This window comes from Fundulus heteroclitus, unplaced genomic scaffold, assembly GCF_011125445.2.
Source record: "Fundulus heteroclitus isolate FHET01 unplaced genomic scaffold, MU-UCD_Fhet_4.1 scaffold_232, whole genome shotgun sequence".
In the NCBI taxonomy this organism is placed as follows: Eukaryota; Metazoa; Chordata; class Actinopteri; order Cyprinodontiformes; family Fundulidae; genus Fundulus; species Fundulus heteroclitus.
The window spans coordinates 16,506-39,502 of record NW_023396644.1 but is presented as its reverse complement, the minus strand read 5'-3'; the positions used below and the strand labels follow the sequence as shown (position 1 = coordinate 39,502).

The window sequence follows — 22,997 nt, the reverse complement described above, 5'->3', positions numbered from 1 at the left end:
ATATGGAACGGTGGTGCACCTTCCAGGGAGTGGCCGGCCAGCCAAAATGAACATGAAGGGTGTCAACGTTACATCCAGCTAGGAGAGGAAGCACCTGGATAAACTCATTAGAAGGTCCTGGGATTCCCCCTGGACCCGGTGCAGGTGGTATGAGAAGGACTGTAAGGAAAAACATCTTCACTGATGGACAATGTCTTCCCCTCCATGCATGGAGCTGCTGCAGAGCTGCAGAGCTCCTTTAGTGACAGACTGCTGCATCCTAGATGCTCTAAGGAGCGCTTCTGCAGGTCCTTCCTCCCGGCTGCTGTTAGACTTTATAACCTCTGCTGCTCACAACAGAATCAATAACTATTTACATCATGTTACTGGTTGATTCTACTGTACGATTATTATCTAGGGCTGGACGATGTAGAGAAAAAAGCATATCTATAAAATAAAAATCATATTGTCAACAAATTCAAAACATATATTTTAAGTGCAGTCCTGGTCATTTTATGCTGTTGCTTAATGACTTATTTTTAGATACAAACACTGAATTCAAACTCAACCCTTTATTCAACCAACTTTTTACCAAAACTGCAAGTATTTAAAAAAGGAAGGTAAACTTTTATTCTACTGAACTTATTGACCCATTTTTTCTTTCTATCATCGATATACATCTATCGATTGATATACCGTTATTGAATTATCATCCAGCCCTAATATTATCTCAAGTTCTGTAAATAGGCTGGAGATTTTTCCCACTGTTAAGCTTGAATACTTTTTTTTTAACCTGATTATGTGATATTATCAATAACGGAGCAACATTTACTCTGGTATTTACTTTTTTGCTTTTTACTCTTGGAGTTTCTTCAGAACTAACTTTAGCTTGTTCTGTTTTTCTTCACTAATTATTGTGCGTAACGCTGTCTGCGTCTTTGCCTCTGTCACACACACACATTTTCCCATTGTGGGACAATAAAGACATTTCTTTATCTTTTGAACAATAAGCAAGTTGGACCAAAAAGAATACAAAGGTCCGTCTCACATTTGCCAGAAAAACATCATTAAGATCGTAATGTCCGGTTATTAGACCCGTAACTCACCGACGGGTCAATAAATACACAATACAGGTCCAGTGTGTTAATAATAATAATAATAATAATAATAATAATAATAATAATAATAGTTCATGCCAGAAGGAATCACGGTTTAACTGCAACGTTGCGAGCGTAGAAAGTGAACAACTGGGCCAGCGTTGGGTTGCCTTATATCAAAGCTCAACAAACACAGTCTCCCACTCTTGTTTTTTCCCCCACTCCATCCCCCACCCTGTTGTGTGGCCCCGGGAGGGAGATGTGGATCGACTGCAGAGAGCCATCAATCACGGTCGCAGCAACAGCTCCGTAAACAGAAGGGCAGCTTTACTGACTGATTTCTGCTCGGAGGTGATAGCATTCACGCCGTCCTGCAACCACTTCCACCCCTTCCTGCTGACCTCTGCACAGCTTCGGTGGCAAGGACGCAGTTGTGCTTATCTGCACCCGCTGGATTTAGACCTCTGATAGCGGCGGGGCTGTTCAGGCTCACAGGTGTTTGGAAAGAAAACAGTGAAAAGCCGGCCGAGGCGTTTCGCAATCGGTGTCGCAAAAAGGCTGCCTTTCCAACGGCGGGTTAAATTAACATTCACAGAATCCATCCCGTGGATTCATCTGTAGATTCTGTGCTAGGGTTGAACAATTTTGGAAAATAATGTAATAGCGATTTTTTTTTTCTTAATATTGTGATTTAATGCGATTTTTTTTTTTTCCAGTTTAATTTATCATGTGTTTAAAAATATATACAAACAACAAATCAATTTGTTTCCTCGCCATGTAGATCAGGTGCTAAAAGACCCGCAGCGTCTAAACTCAGAGCAGAAATGATTGTGTTCTGCCTACAATATATTTCAATCAAAATTGCAATTTTGACTTTTCTCCGCACTAACCACAAACAACAGAAATTGCCTCTAAGTAATGATGTTTGTAAACAAGGACTATTTTAAATATGAACTTTTAATGTTTCTATTGATCAGAATATTATTCAAGAGAACAGCTTTTAATTTAATTGGACATTAATCCTTGTTGAACATAAAGTGCAAAGTCCAACCAACAACCAAGTCTATGTATTAAACTGATTGACCTGTACTTAATGCTTTGTATGATTATACAAACTATAAAACAAGTAATAAAATTAGATTATCTCACTGCTGCAACTGTCTTCCCTTCCATGTGGAGGCAAACCCACTTTAAACATTTTACCAACACCTAATGGACGTGTCTAATTCCCACTCATTGTCCACAAACTCCTGAGACCAACAATGCCAGTTTGTGTGTTTCCTGCTTCTGCTTCGTTTCTCCACTTGTTGTAAGGTCAAGACAATAGCTGCAGACAGAGGTGCCATTTATCTGCTCTGACCCTTCCTGTTGCCTTCACAATCGCTCCATCAGGTGCAACGAGAATTTTCTTTGCACATAAGACAAATTAATAAATGCTGACGCCACAATTTAGGAAATAAATAATGCATGTGCTCTTAAAGCCATTCATAAATAGCAAATAATATATTCCCAGCCATTGGCGCTAGACTTTTTTTTTTCTTCTTTCTTAAGAACAACCATTAAACATTTATTTATCAGCTCCATCAGTATGTTACGAGTTTGCTTCAGGCAGTGTAGTTTTTATGTATGTCGTGTTTAATGTCTGAAAAGGTGTTTTCTGCTGAGTCAGACGCCTGAGATAAGAGCTTTGTTCCCCTCTGTGCTCTGCTCAAAGGAAATCTCTGTTTATTTATGCTACTCCCGGCTCGTTGCGTTAGTTAGTTCCCCCAAGGTGAGTTTCCGTTCAGAAATCTGTTAATTGCTTCTTCAGATAATTTAAACAAAATACGCAGAAAGATAACACACAAATACATTATATACATCAGGACAGCAGTTTGAGATTTAGAGGTATCGGGTAATAGGGATTCAGTAATAAGCCGTCCTTTTCGTTCTTTGGCAGCTAGACATCAACATCTGTGTTTAATATCCTTTTCTCCTTTAAAAAGCCAAATACGTTGGGGTTTCTTCTATTTTACATAAGATAACAAGACGTCTCCCATATAAAAGTACAATCATGTTCGTTCATCAACGCACGTTTCCACACATTTCAACAAAAAATGTTCCCACATGTTTTCAAAGCGTATTTATTTACCCTGAATCATAAAAGTCAGTTTCTGCAGAGCGAAGGGATTGGATAACATGAACGACTGGGTTAGAGGGAAGTTATTTTGAAGTGTAACTTTCCAGGAACATGTCATACAGGAGGCGTGATAGTATTTAAAATATTTTATAACGGTCTAAAGGGATTCCATTGATGCCAGTTTTTTTTTTCTGCATTTAATTTGTCTAGTGCATTTAAAAGTTCACTCAAACGTCCCGCCGTGAAACTTCAAGCATCCAGGTGTGCAGGACCGCACACTTTTGTTAAGTTCCTGAATTTTTTTGCACAGGGAGGCCTCTTTATTTGTTATTGAGAAGACGTCATCTTGAACTTTACTAATTTGGGATTTTGCTGAGGCGACCCTCTTGAAAAACTCTAATTGTGTCCTTTATTTTTTAATCGGTGTTGTTTCGCCCAGTTAAGCGAGGTGCATTTTCAGCAAATTAATTGGAGCCAGAATGTTCGCCTTGGGGTGCGTCCCAATTCACTCTGACATGTGCGTCCTTCTTCTTCCCGATTTGAAGGATGGATCTGGTGTCCTTCATGGCTAATCCTATCCCATGATTCATTGCGGGTCGAAGTGAAGTTTTTAACCAGAAACAGCAATGGTGGAGTGGAAAGCTGTGAATAAAGTTGAGTCTTATTACTCTTTCTGTGACATAAAAGTAACTTTTAAAAGGCTTTTAGGCGAGAAGTTAGCTATGTTAACCCAAAATATAGGCTTGTTTTTTTGACATATCGCTTGATTTTAAAAAATGCTCGGACCGTAGCCGGCTCACCTCGTTGGCTTCCATCTGACCGGGCGGCCGAGGCTCTGTGGTTGGTTCATTATTATTATTATTGTTATTATTATTATTATTATTATTATTATTATTATTATTATTATTATTATTATTATTATTATTCTCTACAAATACATTGATTTAAGCTTTGCTCAGAAAGTTAGAGGGTTAGTGTTAAAGTAGTAAAATGTTTCACTAATAAACTACAGAAATTGTTAATTTTGGTTTTTTTTTAGTGGCATATATCAACATAAAATTAAACATTTAGCTAATTAATGAATTAGAACATGTTAAAAGATGATAAAGGGTTTATTATGATCTGTGAACCGGAAAAGATGAACTTTAGGCTCTTACATACAAAAGTTAAGGCAGATAGGAGAAAAAAAAATCACAGCAAAACCTGCTTTCTTATGACACCAGGGAGGTTGCTTGCTAGCGTTAGCTTCTTCTATCCTCTCGGTGTCAGGTTTGTTGCTAGCGTCGTCTACTAATCCGTCTTCTGCAGTTGTCTTTGGTTAGATCTGCGTTTATTTAGCATCATAAACCCGTTTCAGGGCATGCACTGGCTCTAGCTGTGGCACGGATGCCAGCAGAGCCATCCCTGCATCCTACCCCTCCATTTGTCTAACAATCCGTCCAGGTATTCATCCATTCATCCTGTGTTTTACCATCCGTTACCCTTTTCTCTCTCTATTATTCGTCAGAAAATGAAAGTTTTATCAAAACTGTGTGTATTTTTCCAATTAACTTGCAGACCTGAAGGGTGTAGTCTTTGTAAAGAAAAGCATAGACAGGAGAAGTGTGTTTTACAGTCTCAGGTCACCTGGTCCCGCTAGAAATGTGCAGCTAAAAAGAAAAAATCTGTGGAGCAAAACCGGGAAATTAAACCTTGCCGGTCAGTCCTTGTCGCTAAGGAGAGCTCATTCAATTCCCAGAGATATTATCCTCCCCCCTGCCTCTCTCCTCGCTCCTTTCTCCTCCGCTTCCACCCTCCCAGTCTTACATTGTTCCTCAGGATCAAGTTCGTGGAGGTCGAGGCTGGAGAAGGGTAACGGGACCCTCGTCCTTGTGTCTGGGAGCGGGTTGAATGGGTCTTGGCCCCTGCCCCCAGCCCCCATACAGCTTCTCTGAATAGAGCCCAGATTCCCTCTTTCTTCGGCGGCCTGGTCTCCAGTTTCTGCAGAGCTGCATTACTTCCTGGCAGATACATATTTCAAGGATTTAGTGTCCACATGCGGTCGAGTCTGTTGGGATAACGCATTGTTGCCTCGTCCAGGTTCAATTCAATTCAATTCAATTTTATTTATATAGCGCCAAATCATGAACCATGTCATCTCAAGGCACTTTACAAAGTCAAGTTCAATCATATTATACAGATTGGGTCAGATTATACAGATTGGTCAAAAATGTCCTATATAAGGAAACCAGTTGATTGCATCAAAGTCCCGACAAGCAGCATTCACTCCTGGAGAAGCGTAGAGCCACAGGAAGAGTCATCTGCATTGTACATGGCTTTGCTGCAAGGTTGATGGGAAAACTGCCAATTCTAGCTTTCCAGGTATAAATGTACATATTTACCCCAAATTCACTCAAGTCCCACAGCTTATAAGAACATTTGTGGCGTTTTGGACTTTTGCAAATGACAATTTTAGCACTTTATTCATTCTTGAAAACTGAAACCAAATGAACAATTTCTATATCCACTAACTGTGAAAAGCCCACTTGACTCAAGTGGAGTCTGCGGGTCTATTTCCAGCCCAGACGTCCTTATAAATAAACTGCTGTACGAACACAACCATGTTCACGATGGTAGCGTCAGTTTGCAGACGACTAAACCAAAACCTCTGATCTACATACTTTCAGTGTCTGGATGAGTATAAAAAGGTGTTGGATTTGGAGATGTAAACATCTTAATTTAAATAAAAGAAGAAGCTTCTATCAGTGTCCTTTTCATGTTAGTATTTAAATAAAGTATGACCATTGAAGTGTTGGATTCATTTTGTCAAACGATGTTTCCATTTATCCATTTTTAGTAAGTATGTCCAATTATATATCTTCCCTCCATGTGCCGTTCATCCATCCATCCATCCATCCAGACATCTATCATCCATCAATATATCCATTTGTTCATTCATACGTCCATCAGTTCCTCTATACATCCAACTATCCATCCCCCCTTCAATCATCCATCTTTTCTTTCCTCCATTCCTACAGCTTCCATGTTTATATCAGAATAAAGTGGAAATCGCTAAGATTACTTTATCATTTACTCACAAACGAGGGTTGAAAAATAGCTTTTTTGGCTCTAATAAATGTTCATTTGACCAACCTGGTAATGCAATGATAAAATACGGGAGGAGAAAAAAAAGCTACTGAAATACTGGGAAACTGTTAGTTTCAACGAGTGTTTACTGGACCAGAGCAAATAAGCAACTTGTTTTTATTGCAGCAGTTTAGAGACTTGTTATGCTTTATCGACTCGGCGTGTGAGATTTGTGACTTTATTGACTTTATCGACGATTCGGGATAAATTAGGCGTGGATGGTGAAGGTAATGCGTGTGAATAGTTTGTGCAGCTACTGTCTAATTATTTGCACCAATCCTACTGTTCTAATGCTGCCTCGCAATGGAGGTAACGCTTATTTCCAACCGACCGCAGAGCTTTTCAACGACCCGAGGCTTTTATTTTTTATTTTTAACACTTTCCAAAACGAGGACTCAGAGCGCGGCTCCATTCCTCTCTTTCATCGGCTCACTTTGTTCAACAATATCTAACACTCTACTGTCGGCATGCTTTTCACATGAAATGCCCTTCCTTTTAAGCAGATTTTCTTTTTTTATTTTCCTGCGAGTTGTTGCACAATCATAATTTTTCTCACACCAAATACATATTCTGAGTTATTTATCAGCTCATTGTTGCAGATATGAATCGTTTCCTAACTTCCGTCATCAGCTTGGTGCAGATTAAGCGTTTTTATGTCGATCCTATCACACTGACATATAAAATACTTGCACACTGTCATGTTGGCTCTTTAGCTGCTTTACTCTGAGCTAATCCAGTCTGTCTCTGCCTGCCAGACGTGTGCGCGTTGCAGAAAGGAGGTTAGGGAAGAAGATTCTTAGAAGATGCACTCTAACCTCCTCTGCTTTTATTTGATTTCCTGTTACAATGTAGGGCACTCACACCCCCCCCCCCTTTTCAGTTATTTTCCTCCACTCTTTTCTTTCCGCACACTCAGACCTGAGTGCAGTGAAGCGCCGCGAGCTGCCAGCTTGTTTGAGAGCAGCTGTGTTTGCTGTGAAATCTCCGCTGTGGTTGTTTTTATATTAGCAGCCTGCAGGTCAAATTGCAGCTGGCTGCATCCCAGCGTGGAGGTGAGCCCCAGAGGGGGGGGGGGGGTGCAGCGCGCCTCACTGTATCTGTGCATGAACCAGACCGTCCCCGCGGTTCTAGCCTCTCCTAAGTGGGCTAAGTCTGCTGGCTAACCCTGGGAGCCTCTGCGTTTGGCAGCATGACGGCGGCGGGATTAATCCGTTCCACACTCCATCAGTCACCGGGCACCGGTTATTAATGCTGCGACAGAGCAAACACACTCTCTGCCGCGCTCGCACCGACGTGGCTCCTTCACCCCTGCGACTTTCTGCCTCGTCCCCAAAGTTTGCAAAGGTGGCCTTGGCGTTGAGAGGCCATTTGTCAAAGCGCAGCCTGAGTCTTCGCTTGGCTCCGTTTTAATAAGGCTACCTGGGCTCTGGGAGTTCACGCGCGCACGCACACACCCATGCACGCGGGGCACGCACTCTGCTTTGCACATACTCCTGCAGGACTGAGTGTCAGCCGGGCGCCTCCCGCGGGGCTTATAAAAGTCCCATTAACATGGCCCTCCTCATTGGTCCTGGCAGCTTGATCAATTAGACCTCTCCCCTCCACGACCCCGGGGCCGCCGCGACTCAGAGGTCAGACACGATGGATGGCCGGACCTTCACGCCGCCTCTCGGCCTCGCTCTCCCTCTCTCTCTCTCTCTCGCCGCCGTTATCTCTAGGCTGGTCGCGGTGCAGGTTGTTCATCACGCCCCGTGAAGGCTAATACCTTACCTGAGACGCGTCTAATCTTTCTTTTGCTCTTTGACATAAAAGTGAGTTTCCTCCTTTTTTTTAAAGTTTGCAACTCATTCTTAACCATGAAACAACCCTTTTTTTTTAGCATTTTACTATTATTTTTCTGGGCTTTAAATCTTGCCGCTGGTTCAAAGATGCCATCTTGGTTCGGATGTCTGGCTGAAGAATGGAGGTCAGACTTTACAGGTGTTCTGTACACAGAGTCCGCCTGATCTCTCCAGCCTCCGTGTTTGCTGTCAGGACTGTGCGATGCAACCGGAGGAGGTCGGAGAGTCTGCAGTGTGTTTGGTAAATAGTAAACGCTCCACAAAGCAAATGAATGTGCCTCTGCTGTGTGTCTTTGTGCGGGGAGGCGGGGGGGTTCCTGTGGACCTCCCTGGTGTCATAAAAAAGCAGGATTTGCTGTGATAAAAAAAAATTTTTCCTCCTATCTAGGGCTGAACAATTAATCGCATTTTCAATATAATCGCGATTTAAAAAAACGCAATTTCCAAATCGCAGAGGTTTTAATTTAACAATTAGAGAATTTGACACGCCCTATAGGTGTCGGTAAAATGTTTAAAGTGGGTTTGCCTCCACATGGAAGGGAAGACAGTTGCAGCAGTGAGATTATCTAACTTTTCTACTTGTTTTAAAGTTTATATAATCATACATAGCATTAAGTTCTGGTCAATCAGTTTAATACATAGACTTGCTTGTTGGTTGCACTTTATGTTCAACAAGGATTGATCTATTAAAAGCTGTTCTCTTGAACAATATTCTGATTTATAAAAACATTAAAAGTTCTTGTTTTATATAGTCGTTGTTTACAACGATCTAGAGGCCATTTTTGTTGGTTGTGGTTAATGCAGAACATTAATGCAATTTTGGTTGAAATATATCGTAGGCGGAACGCAATCATTTCTGCTCCAAGTTGAGATGCTGTGGGTCTTTTAGCAACTAATCTGCACAGCGAGGAAACAAATTGATTTGTTGTTTTGTATATGTTTAAAAAGACATGATAAATTAAACTGGGGGGGGGGGGGTGGTCGCATTAAATCACGATATTAAGATAAAAAATCGCAATTCGATTATTTTCCAAAATCGTTCAGCCCTACTCCTATCCGCCTTAACTTTTCTATGTAAGAGCCTAAAGTTCATCTTTTCCTGTTCACAGATCATAATAAATTTCCATCTAAAGAAAAATAGCAACCAAACAAACCAGCCAAAGATTGAGTTTGAGGTTTAATGTAAACACAGATTTTAACATAGAGACCTATTAGACCGGCACCCTTCTCAGGGATTTAAAAGTTCTCTGTGCTCAGCCCTGGCTGCCTGCACTGCAAAAAGGGAACTAAAAGTAAGTAAAATTTTCTTGAAATTAGAATATTTTCCCTTGCTTTGAGCAGGTAAATAAAACTATCAGCCACTGGAATGAGATTTTTGCAATTAAAATGATAGCAATTAATCTTGATCATCTTATTTCAAGTGCAGGATAGCTAATAATCTTATTTTACGGGTAAAAATACTCATTCCATTGGCAAATAGTCTTTATTTAGCTGCTCAAATCAAGGACAAATACGCTAATTTCAAGAAAACTTTACTTACTTTTAGTTCCCTTTTTGCAGTGTGTAACTCGTCGTAGTTTCATCAATTGCTGGCAGGTAGCAATAATTTCTGCTTACACTCTGACCCGCATTATCTCTCCTTCTCGTTGTTGTTACCGTCGTGCTATCAGAATGTTTTTATATAGACTTGGCCTGCATTGGATGTGCGAATCGTAGCAGCAGTGAAGGGAAGCAGCTGAAAATCTCCACGTTTTACAGAAAATCCGTGATTCACTCATTCAGTTTTTCTGCTGTGTATTTCTAAATAAACATGTTGCTTGGCCCAGTAGAGTCACTTCAGAGTAATGGTGCACACGTAGTGGATGGACGAAGTCAGAATATGGATGAACAATCTGCTTATTTGGCTTTGATAAAGAGAACAAAAGCAGCCAAAATGCTAGTAAATAACGTGTGTAAAACCACGCAGGAGATGATTTATTGATTAAATAACGAGATTTGCTGACTCCGTTAGTTACTAATAGAAAGCTGATAAGTTAAAAACAAAGATTGAAAGTCTAAATGTCCTTTTTTTTTATCAGCAGCTACACGTGGATTCTGCACATTTTCATTAAAGCAGCTTTTTTTGTTGAGAAAACAGCCGGTTTTCATGATAATTGACTTAAAACACCAAGAAGAACGCAAAAGAGGTATTATCATTTCCGTATGTGATACGATAATAACATACGGAAATCAACCTATAGCCATATTTGGCTGTGGTTGTCTATCAGGTCATCAGAAATTTTAAGTATTTTAAAATGACTTATCAGCTTCTTTTTTTTATAAAATAGAAAACAAACTGTTTGATGTCATTTTTGTTGCGCTACCAAGGCCTTAAAATCCCAGAAAAATGATTTTCATTGGACTTTAACGTTGTTTATTTACTTATTTTCCTTATTTTACTCCTGCTTTCACCTCCCCTATAGAGGTTTTCTGATATTTAGAACTATTATCCTCGCAAAAATGCAAGAAATCTTCTCTTATGCAGGTCACTTGAAGTGCGTCTTGGTGTTGCACTGCAAAAAGGAAACTAAAAATAAGTAAAAAATTTCTTAAAGTTAGTGTATTTTTCCTTGATTTAAGCAGGTAGATAACACTATTTGCCAATACAATGAGATTTTTGCACTTAAAACAGGAACAATTCATCTCTAAAATAACATAATTAGACATCCTGCACTTGAAATAAGACGATGGAGATGAATTGTTCCTATTTTAAGTGCAAAAATCTTATTCCATTGGCAAATAGTCTTATTTACCTGCTCTAATCAAGGACAATTACAATGATTTCAAGAAAATTTCACTCACTTTTAGTTCTGTTTTTGCAGTGTGCAGGGTTTGCCTTGCAGAAAAACGCTCCTGGACAGATCTTCATTTCTTGTCTCCATGTTGATCCACTCTGATTACAGAAACTGGGATTTGAGTTTACATTACAACGATTTAGTGAGATCATCTCTGTAAGCTGATTTTCAGAGCATATGTTGGGTTTTTAAATCTTTAAGCGCAGAGCTTAAACTCTGAGGTGGAGCACGGGCTTTCTTTAAAAGTTTTCCAAGCAGCCTTTTCTTTCATCAACTAATCAATCACTCAGTAATTTACGATAAATCAGTCGGTCCGATCTTTGTGGATTTTGTAAATACTCTGATGCTTCTCTCTGCCTTCAGATGACGGAATCCGGTGAGCTGTAAAAATGCTTAAAATGATCCATTAAAGGAAGGAGGAGTTGGGTAAATTTAAAAAAAAGGACTGAAGCGCTGTTTCAGGGGCGTCCTGCAGCCTGGCAATGGACCCGGCGAGCGCCGCTCAGTGGGGGGGGGGGGGGAGCAGAGGGGTTAAGAGCGGTGTCACGCCCGCAGAGACGCTGCGCCGCCGTCCTAATGATGTCCACAGGCCTAATTGAATATTGACGTTCTGCGCACGAGGGCTAAATAGCTTCTGTCTGCTCCAGCTCCGCCGCCGGCCTCGGCTGCAGCGTTTTAACCCGTTTGCTCTGCTCCTCCGGGGGGGAGGGATCGTTAATGCTCCTGTTACCAAGGTTACGAGCTTTTTGTCCATTTGAAGCGCTGATTCTTTTTTTTTTTTTTTGACATGTGCTGTTGTAGATGTTTTAATTGAAGAAGGCGTTTTTTTTGTTTGTTTGTTTTGTCGCTGACGTGACGGCCTCCTCCTCCTCCTCCTCTTCCTCCTCCTCGTCTCTCTGTTTTCGCTCATCGTCATCGCCGTCGTTCGTCTTCCATCTTTGCTGCTTCTATTTCTGCGGCGTCGCATGGCGTCGCTCAGCGCCGGCCGACAGATGGCGAGTGTCGGGGCGAGAGCTTGCTCCAGGAGTTGTGTGATCCGGGTAGCACACGGAGCAGTACAGTGTAATAATAGCTGTGTCACAGCCGCACAGGAAACAATCCCCCCCCCCCACCTCACCCCCCTTTTTTCATGCGACCGGGATGTCGTTAATCTGGGCGGAGGTTAACAAACGCGCTCGCATGGAAGGTATGTTTCATGGGCAGGCGGCTGACAATGGGGGCCATTGTGGCGTGGAGCTGCTGTGCTGCGGTCTGCATTCAGTCAGGACCTTCTGCTGAATGCAGACCCCCGGATCTGGGTGGGGGGGGGGGTCTGTGTGTCCAGATGAATTAGTATATATGCAGGGTTTCCGCGGATCCTTAAAAAGTCTTAAAAGGCATTGAATTCTGTAACATAAAACTAAGGCCTTAATTGGCATTAAAATGTCTTAAATCAGTCTTTCTTAAGTCTTAAAATTGTTACCAGGTCATAAATAGGATTTAGTTTTTGTAATCCTTACCAAACAGTAAAATAATTGACACAATTATATATTTTTTTTTAATTTACCGAATGGCTCAATGTAACCATTATTGGTTCCGTCCCGATAGCGGAACCAATAAAAACTGTTAAAAAAAAAAGAGTTGGCACTGATTTATAGTTTATTTTAGTAGGGAACAAAGCAAAGTTTGTGAATTCAGTTCAGTAGTTGTTAAAAATATATCTGTAATTTGTGTGTTTTTTAGCTTTATTCCTATATGGAATGTTTTTCAAAATTTTAAACATGTCTACTGGGCCAGAAAGTAATGGTTTATGTGAAAATCAACATTTGGGTGAAGTTGTCGCAACAAGGTTTATCTTGTTTATCGTGAAGTTGGTCTTAACTTTTTATTTCAAGTGGCATTAAAAAGTCTTAAAAAGTCTTGAATTTAACTTCCCTTATGCTGTAGGAACCCTGATATGGGAGAAAACATGTAGTACAAATCAAGGCTCCCAGCTGTTTGTTTATTTTTGTTTTATTTCGGGGGGTTTTTATGGTGGTGGGATGAAGGGGGTTTCGGGCATTTTTCAAAGTGTGGCTTCGCTGCTATTAGTCAACACCCAGAGCCAGATGAAAACGCCGCCGCCGCCGCCGCTGCTTCCTGCCGACCGAGCCGACTCCGCTCCGGTTCGCTCTCGTCTGAGTTCCTCCAGCTGCGGCGTTTCCATCTGGAAAAAAAGTGGCGAGCGTTCGCGGTAATCCATTAGGCTTCCATTAGCTTCGATTTGTGTGATTAGTTCTAATTAATCAGTTCGCTCCGTGGCCTTCGCTCCGCCTGCGCGCTCCTCACATTTCATTTTTAACCTCGTTTCTCAGCGAGAGGGCGAGGCGGTGGCGGCGGCGGCTCAGCCAGCCAATCAGAGCTCTGGGATCGGGCCGGGACGGCGTTTTCCGACGCTCACTAACATTAACGGGGTCGTTTTTGTCGTATCTGCCGATTCCTCAGGCTGTTGTGGTGCTTTAAAATGAACCAGAGGATGGGGGGGGGGGGGTTCTGATCTTGGCGCGTCTCCCCTGCAACACTTCGTATTGATCAGAGCCGGAGCGTCCATCCTTCACTGTAAGGCGGCCTATTGATGCCTGCGGAGTCCTGATTTCCCCCCGGTCAGACACCAGCAGCGCCATCATCGCCGGGTCCTGACAGCGCCGGCCCTCTTTGCTCCCCACCTCAAATTGTAATGAACTTTCCTCGCTTCGTTTGAAGTAGCAGGTCCGATTTATATACCCAGGTATTACGGGATGATAATCTGTCTTCCTTTCCTCTCTTGTCAGGCCTCTTACTACTATTGTGATTAATGAAAGCTCAATTTATCAACCGGCCTCCGCTCGATTTTCTCCTTCTCCCCTCTGGTTTGGATGGATCGGCTCCCATATCTAACCTCTGCACCGTTCTCCTTTGTTTCCTCGTCGGTTTTAACCATCCTTCCTTCCCTGTTCCTCATTCCCCTCTCCGGCAGACCGGGGCTTTCTTTGTGTCTGCCGGGGGAAGGAGCTGCCTGTCGCCTCAGAGATGCGGGCTGCTGGAGGTGGCCCAGCTGCTGTCACTCAATCTTCAGAGCAGGTTGCAGAGGGAGTAGCAGCTGACACATGATGTGGCTCCCTGCTGCTTAGAAATCCACGTCTCTTCTCGCAGACCCGAGCTTCTGAAACTAATTCATCCTCGCTCGCTGTGAGCGCTGGAACGTAGACGCACATCCGACGCCATTAAGCAGGAGCTCGTTAGCGAGCGCTCGGAGGTTTTTGTCTTTTCTAAAATGATGTTGTGTGTTCAGATTGAGCTGGAAGCAGAGATCTCCTCCTGTTTACCGTTTTCCTGTCCAGTGTCTATAAAGCTGAGCGCCGGCGACTGATTTAAGCCAGTCATGAGTTACAGCATTAAAAAGAGAAGGTGTTCCTGGTGCCTAGCTTAATGAGATTCATCCTTTCAGTACTCTTCTGCTAACGAGGAGCCCCGCCCATTTTTTAATTTAACCTCTCCTCTCGTCTCAGGCTGGAAAAGATTCATTGTTCTGTTCAGAAATCAAAGTGACAAACATATTTTTAAAATCTATAATTTATAACCCTTCTATGTTCAGCTCTGTGATGGTCCCAGTCACCTGGAAGGGACTTCCTGTCTATTTTTTTTTTACGTCCCGCTCCACTCTTCTGTTGTTTCTGCTCATCAGAGTTATACCAGGGTTTAATTAAATCGCTCCATTCAGCACAGAATGATACCAATACAACACGTTTATTCAGTTACTTAAATGGGAAGATGTAATTTAAAAGTAGTTTGTCTGTAAAGAAATGTTTTTGGGTGTTTCCTTTCTTAGTTTTTTTTGGACAGAACCCATCTAGGATAATTGAAAGAAAAAAAGTTTTTTTGAAATAATGTTTAAATTCTTTTTCAAATTATACATATTTTCTTTTTTTATGTCAAAAAAATACATTTTGACATTTTTTTATGTAAAAAAAAAAAAAACGCAACTTCCCTTTGTACCGTAATAAATAAAATAGAAAATAAAAATAAAAAAAAGAGCCGCACCAGATTATAAGGCACATTAAACATTCTTCCCAACTGTGTAATATCACTCCTCCACGTCCGCAGCTGGACTATACTGCCCTGTTTCTAACTTAAGGCAAAAATAAACTTTTATATTGAATTAACTTCCTAGGTTTATTGTTGCTAGTGGTACTCCAGGCTGCCTTTACATGAATGCACTTCTAGTTTAGACATTACAGTCAGGCAGTCTGGTAGACGGCTCAGGGGTCCTATCAGTGACACAGTGTACCGTAATGCTCCTAATATTCACTGAGCGGAGCGGCTTCGTTGCTAACCAAAGTGGTATTTACACATTTTAACAGATTTCTGAGCCCATTGTACCACATAAAATCAGTCAGTAAGCACAACGGTGATCATAGATAAGGCGCACCGTCAATTTCTGGGAAAATTTAAGGATTTTAAGTGCACCTTATAGTCCAAAAAATACAGTACATGAATTTCATTAAATTATATTTCATTATCTTTACCTAAAATATACAGTTACACTTAAATTCATTACCTCTAAGCCTATAAGGTCTTTAACATATTTCTAGCCTGGCTTATATCACACAATATCCAACTTAATATCTTTAGTAAAACTGTCGCTGTTGAATCGGATCTGGCAGGTTAAATCAGTTTCATCTTAAACTATTTGTTGTTAACTCATTAATTTTTCATGTGTGTATCAAATCCAATCCATCTTTTATTTATAAAGCACTTAAAACAAATAAAAGATAAAACAGATGAAAGCAAAATATAGTTTGTAGACACCAGCTGAACCAATACAATGTTAAACGAATCAAATACGTCTGGGCGGAGATCAAAATCAACGGTTTTCTGTCTAAGGACACCCAGCAGGTCGCATCGAGTCACTGACGTGGGATTTGTGCGCGCGGTAAATAGGGTAAATTAGTAAAATTTAATTTAAAAAAGTCGAGCATTTCCCGTAAAAGTTGGAGGCTGGAAGCTGGAACTGATGAAACGGAGCAAACTTTGATCCAAACATCATGTAAGCATCATTTAAACAGAAAGAAGACTATTGATGTATTTCTTATTACAAAGCTTTTGTTATTTTTCCCCTTATCCACAGCTTTACTGAGAACTAAAATAATCAGCAACAGATGCAATACTTTTTTTATTATAAGGACTGAAAAACATCTTCTGTTCCTGATTCTTGTTTTTTATTTATTTTCAGTTCATTTTTCGTTGTGTCTGTTCATAGAAAAGATAAAGCTTATTTATAGAAAATCTGGGCCACAGAGGCATTGCAGTGTCCCCCTCCAGAGGTGTTGAGTTCATCCCACCATGAGTAAATGATTAATGATGATCAGACGACACACAATACAGATAATTCTTCTTTTTTTTTTTTTTATACGTCTGCGTCAATTATTTGGTCGTAAAACGATGGAAGAAAGTGGGGGAAACCTGTCCTGTGTATTGCTGCTGGAGGTGATTGTTGATGTGTGCCGTATTAATGGTGGAGTGAGTGATGCTAATGCGATCTGCCCCCCCCCCCCACCCACCTCTGTCTCTGCAGGACTCCATGGTTTAACGGCTGGGGGTTCAACCTGCCTCGGGGCCAGTCTCTGCTGGATAAATGGAACCTCGTCCCCGAGGGCATCGACATCCTGATGACCCACGGACCTCCCCTCGGTGAGTCCAATTAAGCAATCACAGCCCCCCCCCCCCCTCCCCCTCCCCTCGCCGACATATAGACCTTAAAGTTGGGCCTCGTTATTCAACGTCTGCATGAATAGACTGGAGTCCTCGCAGCAGCGCCACATTCGTTGTGGATGCACGTCTCGACGGCGCTGCTTTGCATCTGAAGACGGCGGCGTGTGAATATACTCACTCATTCAATATTTGTTTTTCACAGCATGGAGGGGGGGGAAAAAAAAAGTAATCTTGGATTTTTCTTTTGCTTTTCACAGCAGATTGATTAGGTTTTCCTCCTAGCTGTTTGGGTCCCAGTTATTTTGTGTGTGTATGTGTGTGTTTTTCGTCCTTTCGACTCTCCATCTGGCTTTATTGAGTGATTTCCTCTCCTTTCGCCCACGGAGAGTTGCTGCTGCTGCTGCTGCTGCTGCTGCTGCAGTGACTCTGGCCGTTTGATTGCATGGAAACTCGATTTCGCAGACGCTGCAAACGACTGGAGAGGGTAGCAGACGAGAGCAAAGGGAGGAGCGTGCTGAAGATGTAGGATGAGCTGAAAGGGAGAGGCCGGTCGAGGCTGCGTAAATGTAGCAGAGATTTCAAGACCGGGACTCATCTGGTTGGATTTAAAATGTAGACTCAGAGTCAGCCGTCTTGGCATGATTTCACAGGGAGGACTATAAAAAGCTCGTCCTGAAATAGAAAGGCAGTAAGTGTGTGTCTGGAAATAACCGTTCTCTGAATATTTGCACGAGCAGTTGTCTGTTGTTCCATCAGAGTGGTCTTCATTTGCTGTAAATGTGGTGGTGTTGCAGCAAAACTGCAGCTCAGATGAAAAAAGGGATGAAAGACTAGAGTTTCAGTTCGTTCATGAAGCGCTAGCCCGAGTTCCTGCCGTCTGGGGACGTCTGGAGTTTGACTTCAGGCCGTTCCAGGTCTGGAAAAGTCCAGAGAAAGATAATGAAGTGTGTAAAATATCCATCCATTGTTCTTACTTTAATCAATCAACTAATTTCCTTATTTTTCAATCAATCCATTTTATCAATCATCTGTCCCTTCGTCCAATCATCCCTTTGTTCATCCATCCATCTGTCCATTGATCTATTTATTCAACCAGCCGTCCACTGATTTCTCCATCATCCTTCCATGACATCTGCAATAAATTTCATATTGAGCTTTTATTTCAAAAATGCCTTAAGTATTAAGAACTTTGGAAATTTGACTCTGGGAAACACATTTATACGTTTAGAAAATAGTGATAGGTTCTCTAAATTGGCTCAAAATAATTAACGTCTTTATTAAGTTTCAGGGTTTGAAATATGGTTTAAATGATAGTTAGTTGTCTAGCACTGCAAAAACGGATCTGAAAATAAGTAAAATGTTCTTAAAATTAGTGTTTCTGTCCTTGATTTGAGCAGGTAAATAAGATTATCTGCCAATGGAATGAGTATTTTGACCCCTAAAATAAGATAATTAGACATCCTGCACTTGAAATAAGATGATGGAGATGAGTTGTTCCTATTTTAAGTGCAAAAATCTTATTCTATTGGCAGATCATCTTATTTACCTGCTCAAATCAAGGAAAAATACATTAATTTTAAAAACATTTTACTTATTTTTAGTTTGTTTTGCAGTGTGTTTATTCCAGATCTTCTGAGGTCTTATTTTTAAACAGGGCTGCCCCTTTTGGTGCTGCAGATAATGCTTATTCTGGTGGACGTCTAATCTGTCAAATTAATCTTTTGGATTAGTCCATCGTCACTTTGGTTTCCTGTTGACGCACATTGTTGCAGGACAACTTTGCTTCTGCATAATTTTAACCAAGTTAAAAGTATACCAAGTATTTGTTACGTTTCTGTGCTTTTATGAGTTGTAGGAGCCCAGAAATGTTGTAAAGCTTTATCTAAGAAATAAACGTCAGTGTAAAGGTTGAATGTGAATGTCTTTGCAGGTTTCAGAGACTGGGTTCCTAAAGAGCTGCAGCGGGTCGGCTGTGTGGAGCTTCTCAACACGGTCCAGAAGCGAGTGCGACCCAAACTTCATGCTTTTGGAGGCATTCATGAAGGTAATGCAGGAGGGAAAGTCCTCTGGTGAACTTTAAAAGGAGTTAGGCGAGGAACAACATGCACTGATGAAGATGTGTAATAGTGCCAATTTCATTGTTGATTCCTGGGTCTCAAAAAGACTTTGAGTAATCGTACTTTTAGACGTTTGAAGTCTCTTTAATATGCCCAGATTTTCCATAACAGGCCATAAATATGTGTACTTGCTCATTCAGTGCTCCTTTCTTGCATGTTTGGGAATTTGCTTTGTTTTGCTTTGACTGTGAAATTGGAGATCCAGGACAGCGAGTAGCTCTGTTGGAGGGAGTTTAAATATTTATGATCTAAATAAAAAGCATTCTTGTTAATTATCACCATAGCTGCTCTTTTTCTTTTAAAGTCTATATTTATTTAACCAAATTTGTTTTTAATTTCAGCCATTATGATTCTTCCAGTTTTCTGTATGTGAAAGCATTAAAGGTCTGGGTCACTTATAAAAAGACTGGAGTCACGTACTAAAGCTGATATGCACACATATATATATATATATATATATATATATATATATATATATATATATATATATATATATATATATATATATATATTTATTAAGGCAAGGCAAATTTATTTATATAGCACAATTCAGTACAAGGACAATGCAAAGTGCTTTACATGATTAAAATATAGCAAAATAAAACAGAATAAAAGCAAGTAGGAATAAAATGTAGATAGAAAATAGAACAAAAAAGTGGCGATTCAGTTAACTAGAACAGTTGAAGGCAATCCTAAACAAATGTGTTTTTAATCTTGATTTAAAGGAAGTCAGGCTTTCCGCACTTTTACAGTTTTCTGGTAGTTTGTTCCAGATCAGTGGAGCATAGGAACTAAATGCTGCTTCTCCATGTCTGGTTCTGATTCTGGTTCTGCAGAGCAGGCTGGAGCCAGAAGACCTTAGTGGTCTGGAGGGTTGATGCCCTGATAACAAGTCTGTGATGTATTTAGGTGCTAATTCAGGGATTTATAGACCAACAGAAGGATTTTAAAGTCTATTCTCTGAGATCCAGGGAGCCAGTGTAAGGACTTTAGAACTGGGGTGATGTGCTCTACTTTCTTAGTCTTAGTGAGGACGCGGGCATATTAGTATATTTCCTCCTCAATACTGAAATGTAAATTAAATGGTCATTATATTATGAGAAAACTGAGGTGTAAAAATTACTAAGAGATACGAGTAAAATGTGTTTAATATAGCGTGCAGATCAGTGCACCAGGCGGACGCTAACACTGTCTCTACCATCAGGGTACGGGATCATGACGGACGGCTACACGACGTTCATCAACGCGTCGACTTGCACGGTCAGCTTCCAGCCCACCAACCCCCCCATCGTGTTCGACCTGCCCAACCCCTCCAGCTCCTGAGACCAGATCACCGGAGACTGGGAGCGCCGCGGGCCTTCGAGGAACGACCTCTTTTCTATAAATATTTCAAGTTTAAAACAATAAAAAAAAAAAGAAGGATCCGATGTTTGTTTCTTTGCAATTTTTTATTTTTTTCTTTCCTCCAAACTGTTGGTGGGACGGAGGAGAAAATACAAGGGTTGGGGTTGGGGTGGGGGGTTTAAAGGAGAATACCGGTGTTTTTGTTGTTGATTTTCTTTTTTCAATCTGTGCCAACAGTCCGGGTGTCTGGCCTGGAATCACTCCGTCATATTGCTTTCCTGTTTGGTTTGAAAGACAATGAGATGAGCTGTTTTTTCCGCTGAGCCGATAGGACGCTCCGTTTCTGTGAGCCACAGCGAGAAGGCGAACTAATCCTTTAAAAAGACCTTTCCTTCGTGCCAAATGGAATAAACGCACAGCAGAAATATAACTTTTTATTTTTCTGGTCCCGCCTTCATCACGTTTTCAGGTTGTTCGTAAAAACCAGCAGAACCTTGGAGTCTGTCCCACACCGGTATCCTCCTTTTCCTTGAGATTTTGTGGCTAAACAATCTTGCTCTTGATAAATATTGGTCATAACTGTAAAATAAATGATGCTATGTGAATTTGTACAATTTCTTTTACGTTTGGTTTGGCCAGACAATGGATGCCATTGTTTTCCGTTGTGTCATATGAAAAATATTTGGTTTCTTTTTGCGCTTTTTTTTTTTTTTCTTTTTTCGTCTATTCTTCTTGTCTTATTGGCTGACAGGGACGCTGCCTTAAACTAGCTTTAATGTTCTCAGCTAGAGCCCCGATTCTCTGCAAGCTCAGAGGAAAAGTCCTTATTTATTACCCATCATCCTCGCAGAAGAACGCCCGACGATCGCAGGGACGGAAAGTTATCGATTTACAGCCACAACCATCACTTTTTGATCAAGGCTCTCTCATCTAATTTGGAAAATGTAAAATAGCATATATATAAATTATATATTCATCTTTTAAAACGTCTGTACTAAAGTTGTGTTTGACAAAGAAGAAAGAAAATGTTTTTTGTTTTTTTTCTGTACCTTCAATGCTTGCATCATCCGACGCTTCTTTTCATGTTTTAGTAGAAACTGATTTTATATGAGAGGAAAATGTGTTGCTCACAATCCAACAGGTGTTGATTGATCCCCTGCAACACACCTGCCTAAACATGGATAAAATGTCCTTTTAAAGTGTAAAATCTGATTATGAGTATTTGTGTTTTGTTGCTTTTTTTTTTTTTTCTAATTTTGCACTGTGTGTAAATGCAATCTTGCTAGCACAAAAAAAAAAAATGTTGCCAATAGTCGTCTCAAGTCGTTTTCAACAGCTGTAAATGCTCTTTTTCGTGCTCTCTCTCGCGCTCTTTCTCTGATTGTATCCCTCTTCATGGAAATGTTAGTTCTCTCTTTCAGTTTATTGTGATATATTTAGCTGCCTTTATATGCAAATAAAATTGCAAGATTTTTACTTATGGAAGTGTGTTTGATTGGGTGTCTAAATTAAGATCAATTTCTTCACTAGTTTGAAGATTTTATGCTACTTCTAGTTTACTCATTAAGGAATAGTGACTATTTTAGTAATACTGAATCTTAAGAATGTTTAATGAATTATCTTCCACTGTAGTTTCACGTATTACACTTATAAAGCTAAACAACTTAGGCATCTTACAAAGCGGCCTAACATTGAGTAAAAGGTGATAAATCTTGTTTTTATCTTAGACTGCTTCAAGTATATAACATCTATACTCGTTTAAAAGAAAAGGATGAATTAGCGCGCGCCCTTCACCTTTTAAGTAACTTTTATTCTCTTCGTTTGAGAAGGACGTCAGGTTAATCCGTTTCGAAAGGTTTCAATTTCCCCTTTGGCCTCTTCCACTTGGCCCAAGCCCTCCGTTTTCAGCTGCCTTGCAGCAAAGGTTGTCCTCTTCCTGTTGACAAAGGAGTGGATCCTTTCACTCTTAATAGACGGAAGATGGATTGAATTTTCTAGTGGTAGCACCATTTAGAGATAGAAATGCGTGGCACTATAAACATATGAGACAGGCACCGCCTCAGGATGCATACAGGTTACATAAAAAACACAAAACATAATATTTCCACACTTCTTTTTAATGAAATCAGTTGATTGCACTGACCAACATGCTTCCTGAGAAGCTTAAAGAGTCCAAATAGTCTTTAGTGTCGTCTGAGACGTGTATCCAAGTCCAAAAAGCCTGATAGCAGTCCCTTTGTGAACCAAATGAATTACTGTGTTGTTGCATGAATCGATCATCCAACGCTCCCTCAATGATGCACTCATGCCTGCAGTAAATACAGTGCAGTAATTTTAAACCTTCAATTTTAGAACTGTAGAATCTGAATGGATGGATGGATGTCCAGCGCGACATTCCCTGAGAAATGAGTGTGTGCAAATAATAACCAGTGGTGTCACTGTACCATGTAACAGACCACAAACTTCTCAGCAGGGGGCGATAGTCCCCCCCCCCCCCCCCCTCCCCCTCCCTTAACACAACATAAATGGAAAGAAAAGTTCAAATTGTTAAACTCGAAGTGTATGAATATATATATATATATATATATATATATATATATATATATATATATATATATATATATATATATATATAGTCTGGACATATACTTGTATATAAACACACCTATTTATTTAGAATACTTCAAAATCTATATATGCACATCACTCAAAACATCGATCAAAAGCCAATCTGGCTGCCAATCTCTATCAATTAATCTCAATTTTTTTTTCAAGTATATGTAAGCTCCATCTATATCTTTCTATCTGAATACTTAAAACATGTATACAGG

The 22,997-nt window shown here is 40.6% G+C and overlaps 1 protein-coding gene across 2 annotated transcripts in view; it reads left to right on the top strand.

Annotated features, from left to right (window-relative positions):
• mpped2a (metallophosphoesterase domain containing 2a) overlaps window positions 1-21,640 on the top strand; it is a 92,395-nt gene extending 70,755 nt beyond the window's left edge. For both annotated transcript variants that reach the window (XM_012870784.3, XM_036129843.1), the window contains exons 5-7: window positions 16,569-16,684; window positions 18,636-18,749; window positions 20,027-21,640. In XM_012870784.3, coding sequence (XP_012726238.1) covers window positions 16,569-16,684; window positions 18,636-18,749; window positions 20,027-20,145 — 349 coding nt within the window. In that variant the 3' untranslated portion in view covers window positions 20,146-21,640. The remainder of the gene's footprint in view (window positions 1-16,568; window positions 16,685-18,635; window positions 18,750-20,026) is intronic.
• The last annotated feature ends 1,357 nt before the right edge of the window (window positions 21,641-22,997 follow it).